Here is a 16,898-nt window from a genome sequence, read left to right on the forward strand (position 1 = left end):
GAAGTAATCCAGATCCAAAAAGACATGCATGGTATGCTTCCATGTATAAGTGGAATTTATTAGCCCTCAATTACCAGATACCAACGCTATAGACCCAGAGAAGCTAAGTAAGAAGAAAAGCCCAAACAAGGATGCTTGCATCTTCCTTAGAAATGGAAATAAAAGTCATAGGAGGCAAATGGAGGGAGGGAACTGGGTGGGAGAGGGGATGGAGAAGGAAATGAGCATGGGGATCAGGTGTAGAGAGAGCAGGGAACAGAGAACAGATCGACAGTGGACAGGGGACAAGGGGCATCTCTTGGACTTGCCAGAGACCTGGGACTGAAGCAGCAGGCAGGGGGTGGGGTTGTGAGAGAAACCTCAGGGATTCTATGGGGTAACTCTAGCTGAGACTCCTAACTATGCAAAATATGGAGCCTGAAGTGGCCACCTCCTGTAGCCAAGCAAGACCCACTGGGCAGATTATAACAGCAACCAAACTATAAAACCTGCCTACAAGATATACAGGGACAAAGATGGAGCAGAGACTAATGAAATGCCCAACCAATTGCTGGCTCAAAGTCAAACATATCTCGTGGGCAAGAACCAATTTCTCATACTATTAATGATACTCTCTTATGCTTGCAGACAGAACCCTAACATAACTCTGTAGGGTTAATGGGGTCCAGCGTCTGCTCTTTCAATGGCACTCAGCTGCTCAGGGACGTGGGAGTTTTGACTGTGCTTACCCCAGTCCATTGCCAGGCAGGTGTCAGCCTATGGGGAAGCCATGGGATACTGTTTCAGGGGGTGGGGGAGTGCAATCGGAGGCACCGGACAGCCAGAGCTGGCTCAGGGGTCCCTGGTCCTGCAAGGAGGTTGGGGCCATCTGGTCCTCAGGCCCTTGGGCATCCAGGCACCACTGGATGGCACTGAAGAGCTGAGAAAGGAGTGGGGGCCTGAGGGCTAGATTTAGCCCAAGTCTGAGGGGCAAAAGAGGGGTGAAGCTCCAGTTGGTTCCTCTGGGAGAGTTTTTAGCTTGATGGTTTGTAAAGAACAAATGTGGACCGGGCGGTGGTAGCACATGCCTTTAATCCCAGCACTTGGGAGGCAGAGACAGGCGGATTTTTGAGTTCTAGGCCAGCCTGGTCTACAAAGTGGGCTTGTCTTAGTGACCCGCTGTGGCTGGGAGCACAGAGAGACCTTCTAAGGGAGATTAGATGGCAGCTCTGAAGGCAAAAACCTTCTCCACTGCTCCCCACAGCGGATTCCAATGATGAAAGAGGCAGTCCATGGTTTTAAGACATTTATTGTTATGGTGAAAAATGGATCAATAAAACCATATCCCACTACATATGCAGCTGTCGCCATGGTCCCTCCATGTATACTCTTTGATCAATGGTTTAGTCCCTGGAAGCTCTGGGGAATACTGGTTGGTTCACATTGTTTTTCCTTCTATGGGGCTGCAAACCCCTTCAGCCCTTTTGGTTCTTCCTCTATAGGGCAGGATAAGGGGTTTTCAGAGGGAACTAGGAAAGAGGATGACATTTGAAATGTAAATAAAGAAAATATCTAATAAAAACAAACAAAACAAAACAAACAAAGCAAACCATACACTACTTCTCAGGATAGGCCTTAGGTTAAATACATTTTGTAGGGAGGAGTGTCTGGGAAGGAGAGATTATTGGCTAAGTCCTCCAGGCCTTTAGGTACCTCATTAATGAATGAAGATCTATCTTGAGGCTATGTGAGCACAGGTCACGTCTACCTACGGAGGGGGTTGGGGCTGTCTTTATGTGACTGATGGCCACAAATCTATGGAAGACTGCAGTCTCATGCTAGGAGTCTAGTTCTCTGGGAGTTGGGCAGAACAACTTTAGTCCCTTTAGGATCACTTGGATTTCTAGCCTTAGCTCAACCAGGAACCAGAATACCTTTCACACTCCAACTGTCCTCTGAGTAGGTCCACCGAGCAGCAAGTGGAAAGTGAATGCAGAGACTCACAACTAAACATTTGGTGGAGCTAGCAGAGTCTTGTGGAAGAGTTGGGGGAAGCATTGAGGGACTTCGAAGAGGATAGGCACTCTACAGGAAGACCAACAGAGTCAACTAGCCTGGACAGTTGTGTGCTTCCAGAGACTGAACCAACCACCAAAGAACAAGCACAAGCTGGCTGGACCTAGGCCCTCCAGCATATAAGTAGGAGATGTCCAGCTTGGTCTTCATGTGGGTTCCCAACAACTGGAGCAGGGTCTGTCCCTGAATCTGTTGCCTGTCTATGGATCGTCTTCCCCTAACTGGGCTGTCTTTTCTATCCTCAGTGGGAGAGGATGCATCTGGTCTTACAAAGACTTTATGCACCAGGGTGGGATGATACCCAGGGAGGCTCCCCCTTCTCAGAGGACAAAAGAAGGGCGAAGTGGGAGAGGAGCTATGGTACAGAGGAACTGGGAGGAGAGAGGGGTAGATATTGAGATGTACAGTGAATAAATAACTAAGTGAGAAAAACATATACATCTTTATTTTAGCAAGCACTAAGAGTTGAATGTTTCTAGAGCGAGCAGACAATGTTTATCATAAACCCATGGACATTGTCAAAATGGGACTTTTTGCTGCTATAGTAAAGTATTATTACATGTAAGACATTGAAATTTTTGTTTAGCATTTTTAATACCTTGTTGTTTTCGTGGATCATAAATCTGAAGCCCAAACAGGGGTGCTCTTTCATGCCTCAGCAACGTCACCTCACTGGTCAACAAATCTAGTTGAAAAATTGAACCATTCATGTAATCTGTCCAGAACACATAATTCCCATGATGTGACAGTCCAAAAGGATGGTTCAGCTCTTTCCCACTGTATACAACCTGTGAAATGTGAAATGAATGTAAACATATTAAAAAATATTAAGACTACCTTTCCAAATATAACTATTAAGTAAATAATACATTTGGAATCATACCAGTGTACAACCTAACTACAGCCTTAACTCATATTTTATCTGAGTAGATTTACCAAGGATATTTTTACACTAATAGCTTATTCTTGCCATTTTTTGAAATTCTTCATGTGTTCAAATTTCTCTCATAAATGCCACTGCAGAGATGATGAAGAATAGAAATGTTAAAATAGCATCACTCAACCTTATTTCTCCCTCTGTGTGATATTTTTTATTCCCTTGGATGAAAGTTAATCTGAATACTACTACTACTATTACTACTACTATACACACACACACACACACACACACACACACACACACACACACGCATACGCACACACACACATAAATGGAGATTTGTCTAGGTCAATTGTACCAATGGAAATTGATGAAATCTAGGAAGTAACAAGAAAATAAAACAATGTTAATTTTACTTAGATATGATTTGCTAATGAGGTTTAATTTAGATTATATTGTATTTCCTTCCATTTGTTCTTGACATGGAGGAGTCAGAAGTTCAGTCAAGTCATCTTGCACAATGAGTTGATAAATAGGAAATTCACTAGAGACCCAACATAACCTCTCTTCTTACCTTGCATCACTTATAAAATCCTACTGCATGGCATATGAAAGCAAATTATTTTCATCTCCATCAATCAATATTCAAAATTTAAGAAACTTATCTACATAGTTTAAGAATAAAAATTGAAAAGGTGCTCATTTTAATAGAATCCTCCTGTTAAATTTATGTTATAATGAAAGATTGAGCCTAAAATGTGATGGGCATGAAGTTATACACATTGTGTATATACACATGCATACACTTCCACACACGCTCATGCACTTTTAAATCTATTTATGTACATATATATTGTATACATACTAACATCTTCAGAGGAAGTACAAATATTTAGTTAATAGATGTGCAATATATGGCATCATAGAACATACCAATCAAGTTTATTTATCTGGTGGAATAAGTTGATCTCATCTGTGATAACTAATGATTGAACCATTGAAAGTACAATTTATTTCTCAAAGGGACTTCTTACTGACTAAGATGAACACACAATTAAGTACTCAGATCCAAAAAGGAACCTAGATCAAGGGACACATTTTGAAATGTCTCATTTACTCTTTCTTCACCTTTTACATAATATTTGAAGTCATTCTATGGGGCTCTAGGTTGTTAGTGACAGAAGAGGAAGAAACAGGGTGATGATTTTGTCCCAAGGCCTGTGTCTTACTCTCAACTAAACACTTGTCAGCATTACCCCATAATGCCAGGCCATTTTACAATGATTAAAGCAAAATAAGCAAGAGGAAGATCACATTTCTTTGCACCAATCGCCTTGAAATTCAGCCCATTCCTACAATGTATCTCAGGTTCAGTATCACAAAACTCTTTACTCAAAGGAATGCAGTATAATTACTTTGTCTAAATCTCAGCTGCAAATATTGAACATATTTAAATAAAGAGGGGTTGCTTGGTCACAGAAAATCCATCAATAATGTAGAAAGGCTGCATTGTAAAATCAGCCCTGCTACCAGGAGGGCTTCTTTTAAAAACCCACAAATCCTGGCACACTGCAGTGAGCTGGGCCTGGCCTCCCAGAGGCCAGTGCCAGCTGCACAGCTTAATGCTCATTCTCCTTCAGCCACCCCACAGAGACTATCGGCAGCCACGGCAGCCACCTCAGAGGGGTAAAAAATAAACTTGAAAGTATTTTTAACACAGCACAACGAGGCTCTGTAGAAGAAGAAGCCTGCATGTTACAAACAGCAGCATTTGTTTCTTACCTTTCTGTGGGTTCCATTCAAAAATATTTTCTCAATATGATCATAGTAGGCATCACACCAATATAATGTGCTGGTGTGAAAGTCCAGTGTTAAGCCATTTGGCCACAGCATTTTTGAAGTCACAAAAATCTGTCGATTGACACCATCCATCCAAGCCTTCTCAATCCTTCCCACGCTGTCATCTATTTTATCTTCCTTCCAGTCTGTCCAATACATCCAACTAGGACATGAGAACCAAGAGTTTATCTTGTTATCTCTAGTAGCCATCACTTCCATAAGTCAGTAGTTGCTGATACGTTGTGTCTAAACTTTTCTTTCTGAACCAGTTAGCTCAGAGAAGCCAGTAAAGCCAAGGTCACTAAACAACCTCGTAGCCTCACTACAGAAAACCTACCAACAACCATCCCCAAGCTACCCCAAAAAGCTTACCACCAACCACCAAGGCTTGCCTAATATATTAATGAAAACAGTGGCAAGTACCAAATATTTATTCTCTTTGAACCCTGATATTTTTATGTAGCATTACTTTTAAATATTGTTCCATAAAATGCATAATTTGGCTTAGTGATTAAAAGGCAGGCAGCTGACATGAGAATCCAGAGCACAGTTAATGATCTACTCCAGAATTTATTTAATTTCAGGTGAATTAGTGTTTTTATTTTTAGATAGGCAACTGGATTGGTTTATTCTAAAGGTCAGAGTCCTATCGGCTTTATTTAGCCAAATCCAATTTGTCTTTCTGATGCAAATTATCTATGCTTTATTGCTATTTATTATTATTCCAAATCCACAAAGGATGATTTAGCTGCACATAAGTTTAATAACAGCAGGTTGACTAACCTTGAGATTATGAGCTTTTAATTTCTATCTCAAACAAAACACCTGCCCTTAGAAATGAATCTTTTGTGTAAGCTGTAACAGTGGGGGAGTGGGCCTGGAGCTAATGCTCCAATTCCCTCATGAATAAGGTTGAAACCCACTATATGTGTTGTTTAAGGGTCATGTGAAAGTTCCTGGGTTATTAATTAAACTGGGGTTTCATTTTGGCAGTCAGACACAGTTCTGAAAGGACCAATGCTTATCTAAGCTGGAGGTCTTAAAAAAGGCCTCCTGATGTCTTTCCCTCCCTTGTGGGAAACTTGAAGAATTTCTGACATAATTTGGGAAAATTCTGAATCCAGAGTAAGAAGTCTACAAATGATCAAATTGACTGAGAAGTGGAAGTTGAGAATATATTCTCTACTATTTTATAACAATTAAGCTTTTATTAAATTTTCTTGACAGCTGACAATTATTTTTGATTGCCTGTTGAAATGGAGTATTAATCTGAAAGAAAGCCAGGATGGTAGTGTACTGTGATCTCTTCTGCATTCCCTACAAGGGCTTTTATCGTTATGACAACATAGGAATTGTCAAAAAAGAAACAGTAGTTTCTCTAATTACGTGACAGGCACAAATGTTCAGTTTTATTTCTATAAATCAGCTTCATAAAATGAACTACATGCTATTTCGTTTTCAAAGGCTTTTTCTAAAATCATTATATTCACTTAATTAAAGCAGTTTTATTCTTATTACTAAATTACACATTATTGAAAGGGGAATAATCTTTCCTCAAAACATTTTCTGTTGATCGTGACATACACATTTTACTTTGTACCTCTCTGTCTGGAATCACAAAAATATGTTTATTGATACTCATGCATATGTATGCATACAAGAATACATACATCACAAGCTTGAAATTCTAATAATGATGTTTATGTTTTGCTGTTCTGTAAGGATTGAATGAAGCCAGAAGCCAGTAGAGTCTTGAGTGAAAGTGTACTGATGATAAGAACACAAACATGAAAAGGATTAAGGCCTTGAACCCATGAGAAATTGGCAATGCTCTTCCCCATAGGCCTCAAGATTGACAAAACCTTCTCTGGTCAATTACAAGTGCCTGAAGAATTGTTATGAACTGATCCAGTACCTAAGATTATTTTTTACAAAGATAAAATATCGGGAAAAATTTTTTCTCTTTTATTTCTACTTTCAAGGTCTGCATACACACACATACACACACAAAATCTAGATTCCACATATGCGAGCGAGATTGTGTGATATTTATCTTTCTGAGTTTGGCTTATTTTGTTTAACATCATGATCCATTCATTGTTCTGGAAACTCCAAACTCCCCCAACCTCAGGTGACGCTCATCTAGTAGAGACAGTGTATGTGTGAGATAACTGGAAGTGTTACAATACTGAGAGGAAAGGTTTCCCCAATGGAAGTGTACAGCTCTGAAGGAAAGGTGTTCTGGCAGTCCTGATACAAGGAAGACTACAAAGTTATACTTTACAACAAACCTCACACAAGAGATTAATTGGGAGGGCCACAAACGGGTGGTTGCCTCCGCTGCTGATAGAAGCTGCAGGGAACTGAGCGGCGCGGAGCCTTTATTCAGGGTTTCTTGGAGCGGGGTGAGGCTCCAGGTTGGAGATTTATAGCCAAGCACAGGGATTGGCGCGTGTTCAGGCTATGTTCCTTCCACAGTTCTATCCTGTTGTCAAGCTGTCTCCTGGTTTAACCCTTCAGCATTGCCTGCTGCCAGGACAACCTCCCTGTCATTATCACTCATGCTATCATTTAAAACAGCTTCCAATGTGCAAATATGGTTTTTATTCTGAAACCCTTAAAAGGAATATGTTAACGAAATGGGTCAAAAGTAATAGTCACATCCACAATGACCTCAAGTTACCGCTTCCTGGCTTTCTTTTCTCTCTGCTCTTTCCTAGGCCCCTGCTCTGCATTTCAGTCTACTTTGGTTTTGTGATTTGAAAAATTGAACATACACTTCAAGTTTCATTTTCAAACACAATTTGTTATTGGTAACTCTGCCTGAGTTCTTCTCCAACTGCTTTCTTTCCTTCCATCATTGGATACATGACTCAGACAGCTTCTTCCTTTGGGTTCATGTCACAGGTATCCTTTAGCCCACCTATCATCAATGTCTCCTTTTTATTTCAGCCATGGGCTTCATTCTAGTGTTCTAGCCTCTACCTGCACATACCTCTACTTATGTGCATACATACATATACATATAATACAAGGGAACACATTTGAAAACAGGAAACATTTGTCTGTCTGAGTCACCTTAATGTGTTTTCTAGATTTATTTTCCTGAAATTTTATTATTTTATTCTTCTTTGCAGCTAAATGCAGTTGCATTCTATCAGTATTTCTTATTCACTGTCTATTCATCTGTTGATAGATGTCTAGGCTGGTTCCATTTGGTTGCTGCTGTGAATAGAGCAACAGTAACACAGATGGCCTAGTACCTTTAATTCACTTGTAATTGTGTGAGTATGTATCATTCACATAAAGTCACAAGTTCCTGGAGGGCAATTATCCTCCATGTTTCTATTGATATGTATAAGTTGCATGGATTTTTAATTAAAGAAATAATTAACACTGTATTGATCCTTTAATTGACTAATACTTTTGATGAAGTATATCTCTACAGTGAGTATAAAGTTCCCCCTATGTACTTCTAAAAGCTAGTGTCATTGGAAAGCAGAAGGAAACATAAACTTCTTAATCTGAAAAAGTTTACATAAAGTTCCAAATATTAGAATGAATTTTTGGGATTAATGTTTCCTTTTATTACTAGACGGATTTTCACAGCCAGTTGGCCAAATTGTTTCAGATTTCCGTGGCTACTCTCAATGCTTTCCAAACCAGTTTTCAGATAGGACTAAGATTAGGCTCTTTAAATGAAGGTGAATGTACTACCTCCAAATCTACCCTCACATTGAAGATAAAACACAAAGTTCTATTACAGTTTTCTTCTCTCTTGCCACTTCATCTTCACAAGGAAAAATTTGATTTCAGAAAATTTGGACAATATGAAATGGATATATTAGTAATAGAACAGATAATTGTGAAAGCCAAAAATGAAAATATCAGAACTAAAGTATAGTTAATTCTGTTGAAAATGTGGACAGTGATTCATCTACTCCCTAGGAAAATGTACTATGCTTGTATTTGAAGTTATTTTCAAATCATACAATTCTAGAAGCTTCACTTCAGTGGTCTCAGCTTACAATAGACATCTCACACCCTATTCAATTTTAATGTATTCATTGGATCAAAAGAATATCCATTTGTGATCATATGTTCTTGGCATGGAAGGACATATTCATATGGAAACCAGAAGCCAAACTATGCAATCTAGTCACTTAATGTTGCATTTCTGGTAGGAATTTTCACTTTTCTTTAATATTTTATAAATATGATTTTATGTTCATACCATGGGTCTGAAGGAAAAATCAAATTATTCCATAAAATATTTCATTCTGACCAAGTAGCACAAAACTATAAGGTTATATTTCCAGATGGAAGTATAAATGAACTTAAAATCACTGTTGACTCACACAAAGGAATAAAATGGACTGGGTAAAAAATCCTTTGCGGACAGGAACAGACTCCCAGGGTTTAACATCTAACCATTCTGTTTGCAATTGAATGGAATGGGATCTATGATCGCTTATTTTGTCATTCACGGAAAGAGAATAAGAACAGCAACCATTCAAGAGATTGCTGTGACTGCCATACATGGGAGTATAGTAACTACTTTAACAAAGTGTACAAAATCGATGTTAGTTCTCAATACCTAAAATACGATTAGCTTAAAAGTTTAACCAATAGAGTCTGTGAATAAATGATTACATGTCCTAGTGTCAGGTTGTCTAAATAGTGCTTATCTCAAAATCTTATGTAATATATCCTGTATACAAATGCACAAATAATTGCCTATTTTACTTAGTTCAGCACATTTTCCTGTTTTTATCTAATGTATTTTCTAGGAGGGGAACTCCCTGAGTAACTCCTTTTATCTTTTATCCCCATGTGAATCCACCAATTCACATGAATCTAAAGAAAATTTGCCACTGATGTTTATATATAAGAAACATGAGAAGCAGGCTTACATACCCGTTGACTGGATCTACCACAATTGCTCTTGGATGAGACATTTCTCCCTCCAGCAGAGTTTTCCGGCTCTGAGAAGCCTTTTCCAGTCTGGCCACATTAATAGTTTTTCTGTGACCATCATTGGTCCAATAAAGGTTATTTCCAATCCAGTCCACTGCAATACCTTCTACATTATCCAGATCTATAAAAATGTAAAAGCAAGAAAGAAACTAAATATATATTAAATATTAAAAATCGAATAAGTTTCCACCACTGCTGATGTATTTAATGAAGTACCTCAAAGACTGAAAGAAAGAAATGAAAAGAGAAAAACAAACAAAAACCTGTAATCCAAGATCTTTTATAGTATGATTTTCCATATAACACTTTTTATAGATTTTTCACTTTTATTTTAAATACCTTGTCATGCAAATGATAGACCCACTATCATCATAGAGATTACAATGTTATATATGTTCACAGATGAATCATGTGCTATTTTAATTGAACAACAGAATGTTGTAACCAAGAAAGTGGTCTACAGAATAAAGCAAAATACAAATTACAAGAGCATAAAAGCCTAAAAATATGAGTATTTAAGTATGAACAGAAATTTCAAAGAACATCTACAATGCTTCTGCATATTTGACCTTTTTTATTGAGGATTTCATGTATTTCATGAGTTCTGATGAAAGCCACCCTCCATTTTCTCCATTTAATTCCTCCACTATCCCCTCACCATCATTATGCTCTCTCTCTTTTTAAAAAACCACCGAGTATACTTGTTGCTGCTTGTATGCAAATTTTAAGGACCCTCTGTAAATTTCTGTAAGATACAGGGAGTAATGTATGAGAAATACTGTTAAGAAACTTACTAGTTTATCTAATCCAAACTTTCTGTTTTACAAAAAGGAAAGTCAACATTTCAAAGCAAACTTATATGGTCATAGTTTACTATGCAAGACACTTCAGAACACCAGAATAACTTTACATATTAAGTGTCCCTATGCTTAGAAGGATGTTTAATGTTGTCTATATTTTATTGATGTTTGATTTATCTGTGTACTTTCCTATTCTAACATAGTGGAGAATAGCTGTTTGTTTTCTATTTATCATGTTCTATGGATGAATTTTAGAATCATATTTTATTTTAAATCAATTTCAGTAAAAACAAGTCAAGATGGAAAATCTTCTAATTTTTAAAATTTTACTGTTGTTCTATGACTTAAAACTTTTTGTTTTATCTCAAGGAGCTGACACTATAACTCTATAAATGAAAATTTCTTTACTTGGACTGCAAATGAATCACCACAGTGATCTATCTAAGGAGAGAAAGCAATAATAGTGCCTTCCCTGAGGTTATAACCAGGGATAAACAGCTGCTCCTGTCCTGAGCTCATAAACTGGGGTCAACCAACTATGAGTCCTGCACAAAGATCATAATTGAGCTACTACAGGGAACTCTATCTGTCCTGCCTGGGATAGGGCAACTTCTTAGAGCATGTTAGCTATTATCAATTTATCATGCTGTAAAAAAAAAATGTATGTATGGATGGTCTAGGTGCTTTACATTTTTATCTTTTAAAACTCTTAACGCAGTAACATTTTCTTATGCTTTTCCAGTGGCCCTCTTCAACTGGAAATACTATATATTATCATTCAGGAATACATACTGATGATAATAAGGTGGAATTGAATTCAAAGAGGCATAAGTTGAAAGGAACTGCAGCCTAATTGTTTCATTTTGGTTTTGGAGATTAAACTGTAATTTATAAGTGATTAGGATTAGGGTGGTGAGCCACACTGTCCTTTTCTATCTAGCCCAAGAACTAAGGAAGCTCCTTAACTGATCTTTTCTACAATGCCCTTATACTTAAATAAGAGCACAAGGATTATGCTTAATTAAATGATGTTTTTGAGGATTGAATGAGTATATATATATATATATATATGTATATATATATATATATACACACATATATATGTGTGAAATTCTTTTTTATTTATTTATTAATTTTTCCATTTCTTCCATTTTTATTTTTGAGAATATATCCCAAAATAATGTCTAATATGTTGTAAATTCTGTATAAATTATGTTTTATTACTCATAATTAATATTATAGGCTTTCCTTTAAGCCTGTTAAGATAATAATGAGAACACAACCCACAACACCAGAGGAGGAGTCCCTTCTCTATAAGAGGCCATGCTGGTATTAGGAACCTTAGGTCCATAACACCAAAGACTCCTGCTTCAGTAGATGACAAACCAGAACTAGGAACTCCAGAGGCCATGGCAGTAACCAGAACCCCAGAACTTCACAGGCGACTCTCTCATGCAAAGACCCCAGAGATAATAGAGACCACCAAAAACAACTACAGAAGCATCCTACTGGACCTGAAGAATTGCTGGTCACCGGAATTATGGACCACTCAGTCAAGAACACCAGAGAGGAAACAGAAACCAAGATAAAAATATCTATCCATCAAATATGAATCAGAAATCATCATTTAACCATATAACTACCTCAAACCCAGGTGCCTAGCAGCCAGCATAAGAACACAATCAACAAGAGCCAGGGCAATCTGAAACCATCAGAACACACCTATCCTACTACATACAACAAGCCCAGCATTTTCCAACATAGGCAAAGCACAAGAAAATAATCTTAAAACTAGTCTTAAGAAGATGATAGAGGCTCTTAAAAAGAAACTGAATAAATCCCTTAAAGAAACCAAAGAAAATACAACCAGGTGAGGGAAATGAATAAAGCGGTGAAAATAAAAAGAGAGACAAAAATAAAACAAACAAACAGTCAAACTCAAACTGAGAAACTCCTGGAGATGGAAAATTTAAGTAAGTAGACAAGAGTCACAGATGAAAACCTCACCAACAGAAAGCAAGAGATGGAAAAAGAGAATCTCAAGCATTGAAATGCAATAGAAGAAGTTGAAACATCAGTCAAAAAGTATTAAATATAGAAGGTTCCTGACATAAACATCTAGGAAATCTGGGACACTATGAAAGGACCAACTGTAAGAATATTAGAAATAAAAGAAGGAAAAGTTCAAAGGCCCAGAAAATATTTTCAACAAATCATAGAAAAAAGTTTTTTCCTAACCTAAAGAAGATCCCTGTAAAGGTACAAGAAGCTTCCAGAACACTAAAGAGAATGGACCAAAACCAAAGAAGTCTCCTCTGCCACATAGTAATCAAAATACTAAATTTATAGACCAAAGAAATAATACATAAAAGATACAAGAGAAATGACTAAGTAACATGTAAACAGAGACCAATTAATATTACATTGCCTTCTCAATGGGGTCTCTAAACATCAGAAGGGCCTGGACACATGTCTTAAAGATGCTAAGAGATCTACAAATGCCAACCAAGGCTACTATACTCAGCAAAACCTTCAATCAGCATAGACAGAGAAGACAAGATATTCCATGAAAAGCAAAAGAGAAGTGTTAGCTATTCACAAATCCAGCCCTATAGAAGGTACTAGAATAAAAATTACAACTAAAGGCAGTTTACTATATCCATGAAAGTGCAGGAAATAAAGAATTTTATACCAGCAAGCTAAAAGAACACACACACACACACACACACACACACACACACACACACAAACTACAACTACCATCAACAAAATAACAGGAATTAAGATTCATTAGTCACTGATATATCTTAATATCAGTGGACTCAGTTCCACCCCCTCCCTCAAAAGACCCAGAATAACAGAGTAGATGCAAAAACAGGATCCATTCTTCTGCTACATACAACGTCAAAAATAGATACTATCTCAGAGTAAAGGGTTGGAAAAATATTTTCCAGTTGTGGTTGTTTGACTATGCTTGGCCTATGGAAGTAGCACTATTAGGAAGTGTGGCCCTAGTAGAGGAGGTATAGCCTTGTTAGAGGAAGTGAGTCACTGTGGAGGCATGGCTTTGAGGTCTCATACATATGTTCAAATCTGGCCAGGAGGATCCAGACCATGTTCCTGGATTCTTTTGAATCATGATGTAAAACTTTTGGCTCTTCCAGTACTGTATCTGACTGGAAAACTCCCGTGTTTCCCATCATTGATGATAATGGGCTGAACCTCTGAAACATAAGTCAGCCTCAATTAAATGTTTTTCTTTCTTGCTGGTATAAAATTCTTCAAAACTTGTAATTTTGGTCATGTTGTCTCTTCACAGCAATGAAATCCTGAAAACTGAAGTTGGTACCAGGGACTATAATATTGATGTGACAGGCCTTACCATACTTTGTTTGGAAAAAAAAAAGTGTATATTCGGGGACTTTGGATTAGGAAAGCAGTTTAATGTTTTAATTGGGTCATAGTAGTAGAAGCCTAAAAGTCTCTTAGCTTAGACTGGTTTTGTAAAGTTGGCATTGTGGATCATGCTTTTTAAAATTAGGACTTTTGAGATGAATTTAAGGATGTAAGCAAGAAAAATCATCTAAGATAATGAAAGACGTATTGTTTGTTTTATGAGTTATTTACTTTTTTGTATCCATATGAGTGTTTTGTGTGTGTCACATTAATGCTCGGGGCAGTTAGAGATCAGAAGATAATGCCTGGTACCTTGAAAGGAGAATTTTTGGATGGTAGTGAGTCATCATGTGGTTGCTGGAAATAGAACCAGAACTACCTCAAAAGCACTAAGTGCTCCTATTCACAGAGCAATCTCTCCAGTTTCTTAGCTGGCTCTAAAAGGGCAATATGGAATTTTTTCTTATTGGTAAAAAGCTGAAGCAACAATTCATTCTTTCTCAACAAATGTGCATTGTTCAAGGAAGCACTTTGTTGTTATATTTTTCATCCCTACTTCAATGAAATTATTAATTAGGAGATAGGGAGTATCTTATGGATATTTGAGTTCTATATTCAAAAGTGCCTAGATGATGTGTACCTTATACCAATATGAATTCTCTAAACATAACTACTTGATTTATAACCAATGAAAGTTCAAACATTCAACTGCCAAAAGAAAAATGTAGTCCTTGCTCCAGTATACCTGTGACTTATTAAAATGTAAGAAAGTTATGTGGATGAAACACCTACCCTAACAGATCCTTTACTAGAATACTAGAGAGAACTCCAAGAGTCCACACTCTAAAGTCCACATTCCATCCCTCCCAATGTTATCATTGTTAATATTGCACAAGTGATAGAAAGCAAAAACAGAACCAGTTCTTCTAAAATTGGGTCAAAAGCTTTTTCAGTTGTCATGTAATATTCATTTTTATATGTAAGTAGGCAGCTACATTTAGTTTTCAATACTCAGTAAAGAAATTGGATATTATATACATAACTGATATAATTTCATAGATTGTAAAACTGCTCAAATTATTTAAAATTTCTATCATATTAATGTTTTTTAAATAGTTTTAAACATTTTAGGAAGGCTCATGTAAATGCCATTACTCTTGAAATATATTACTGTGGAGCCTGTGTAATTTATTTCAGGATAATTTTCTTCAGCATGGGCAACCTGTCACTGAGTTGAATAGTATAACATGCTGTAATAAGCAAATGTGAGGTGTGAATGAAGACACGCTTGTCATGTTTCTGGTATATATAAGCTTTTGAGTGTACCTAAGCCAGGTCAGTTTTGGGAGACTATAAACAGGGGTGAGAGGGGTAAACTGAATTTTACAATACTCTTTTCTATATAAAACTCCTTGGTGGAATATGTCAGAATAAATCATAATAAATCTGTGCTACAATTTTTATTTCTTCCAGTGTTGCTCTTTGGATGCTCTTGAGAGATATTAAAAAAGTGAAAGTCTGTTAGACCATTAGGAATAAAACCTTTTGAAAGTCATTAGACTTAGATAAAGGCATTAGCATGGAACTTCATAAGCAAATACATGTGGTTTCCTAAGGAGGAAGAACAAAAAGCAGTGCCTATTCCTTTATGCCTTTGTCTTACACTGGTGATTCTCAGCCTCTCTTCTTGGGACTTGTGAAATCAATAAGAAGGCTTTCAGTAGATGTATGTTCTTGATTTTAGAACTTCAGAACCATAAGTTGAATAAACATATTTTGTCAAACTATTATAAGTGGGCAATTGTGCTTTCAACAATGAAAGTTGACTAATAGAAAGTCTCATTTTGAGATAAGAAGAAATGTGAGGGATACATGGGAAACAGTATCCCAAGAAAGGTTCTGAAATTGTACTTTAGAGTAATATGCAAATAGCATAAACAAGTTGCTGTGCAAATTCAAACACTGATTTAATCTTTGGACTTCAGAATTTTGCTTTCTATGAATCTTCTATTGATATGCACTGACATATCTTAAAGACTATCAAGTAGCTATCTGTATTGTGATTCATTTTATGTTTCAACTTGACTAAATAGAATACAGGAATACCATCATTTAGTCAAATATTGCCTTCATAGTAGTATTTATTTATATGCTATTTATACACAAATCTATGGAATTGAGTAAGACTGTTTAGCATCCATTATGTACTTGTTCTCATCCAGTGAACTGAAACCTTTAAGAAAAGAAACTGAATTGTCCCCAGAAGCGTGACCGTGCTTCTAGGCTGGCTATATCTCTACCAGGAAAACCTTACCAGCCAGCCTCTACTATCACATGATCCATTTCCACAAAGTGACTCTTTCCCCCATTTTTTTCATTTCTGTCTCGTTGGTTTGTTGTCCTAGAGAGACAAATATCTTCACTAAGTCTGTGATCAGAAAATGATTTCACTTATTTTCTGGGCAGAAGAACATAGTTCCTACTCAGTCTTTTCAGTTGGCAACCAACTGGGCACAGACTTGAAGAACCCTCTAGAGATACCTAGTGCTTACAAATCTCATTTTATGATAATACACTTAGAACTTCTGGACAACATCAGAGACCTGGTTGTAAATAAGGAGAAAGTCATTTCAATGAAGACCTTTTTATTACGCAATTTAGTTTTCTTACCAAGAGAAAACAGAGTTAAAATCCTATCACCTACTTAAATGCTAAACTCCAAAGCTATTTTTGAATACTCATTTTACTTTCACACCTAGATTCTAATTTATAATGATACAATACTTTGGAGCCTTGCACATCAATAGGAAATTGCTTATTCTATCTTATATTAAATGAAAGAGGAAGATCAAACAGTGTCACTACAACAACATAGTTTCATAGATGGGCTTCCATATATATATATGTCCTAATATGGTTTAGGCCTCTGTGCTTGGATATATAAATATTAA

General features: G+C 36.9%; 1 protein-coding gene across 7 annotated transcripts in view; it reads right to left on the bottom strand.

The window, feature by feature from the left end:
* Lrp1b (LDL receptor related protein 1B) overlaps positions 1-16,898 on the bottom strand; it is a 1,939,581-nt gene that overhangs the window by 794,553 nt on the left and 1,128,130 nt on the right. For all 7 annotated transcript variants that reach the window (XM_031370139.1, XM_031370141.1, XM_031370138.1 and 4 more), the window contains 3 exons: positions 9,692-9,872; positions 4,718-4,937; positions 2,654-2,843 (listed from right to left, as the gene is read on the bottom strand). In XM_031370139.1, coding sequence (XP_031225999.1) covers positions 2,654-2,843; positions 4,718-4,937; positions 9,692-9,872 — 591 coding nt within the window. The remainder of the gene's footprint in view (positions 1-2,653; positions 2,844-4,717; positions 4,938-9,691; positions 9,873-16,898) is intronic.

This window comes from Mastomys coucha, unplaced genomic scaffold, assembly GCF_008632895.1.
Source record: "Mastomys coucha isolate ucsf_1 unplaced genomic scaffold, UCSF_Mcou_1 pScaffold15, whole genome shotgun sequence".
Classification (NCBI taxonomy): Eukaryota; Metazoa; Chordata; class Mammalia; order Rodentia; family Muridae; genus Mastomys; species Mastomys coucha.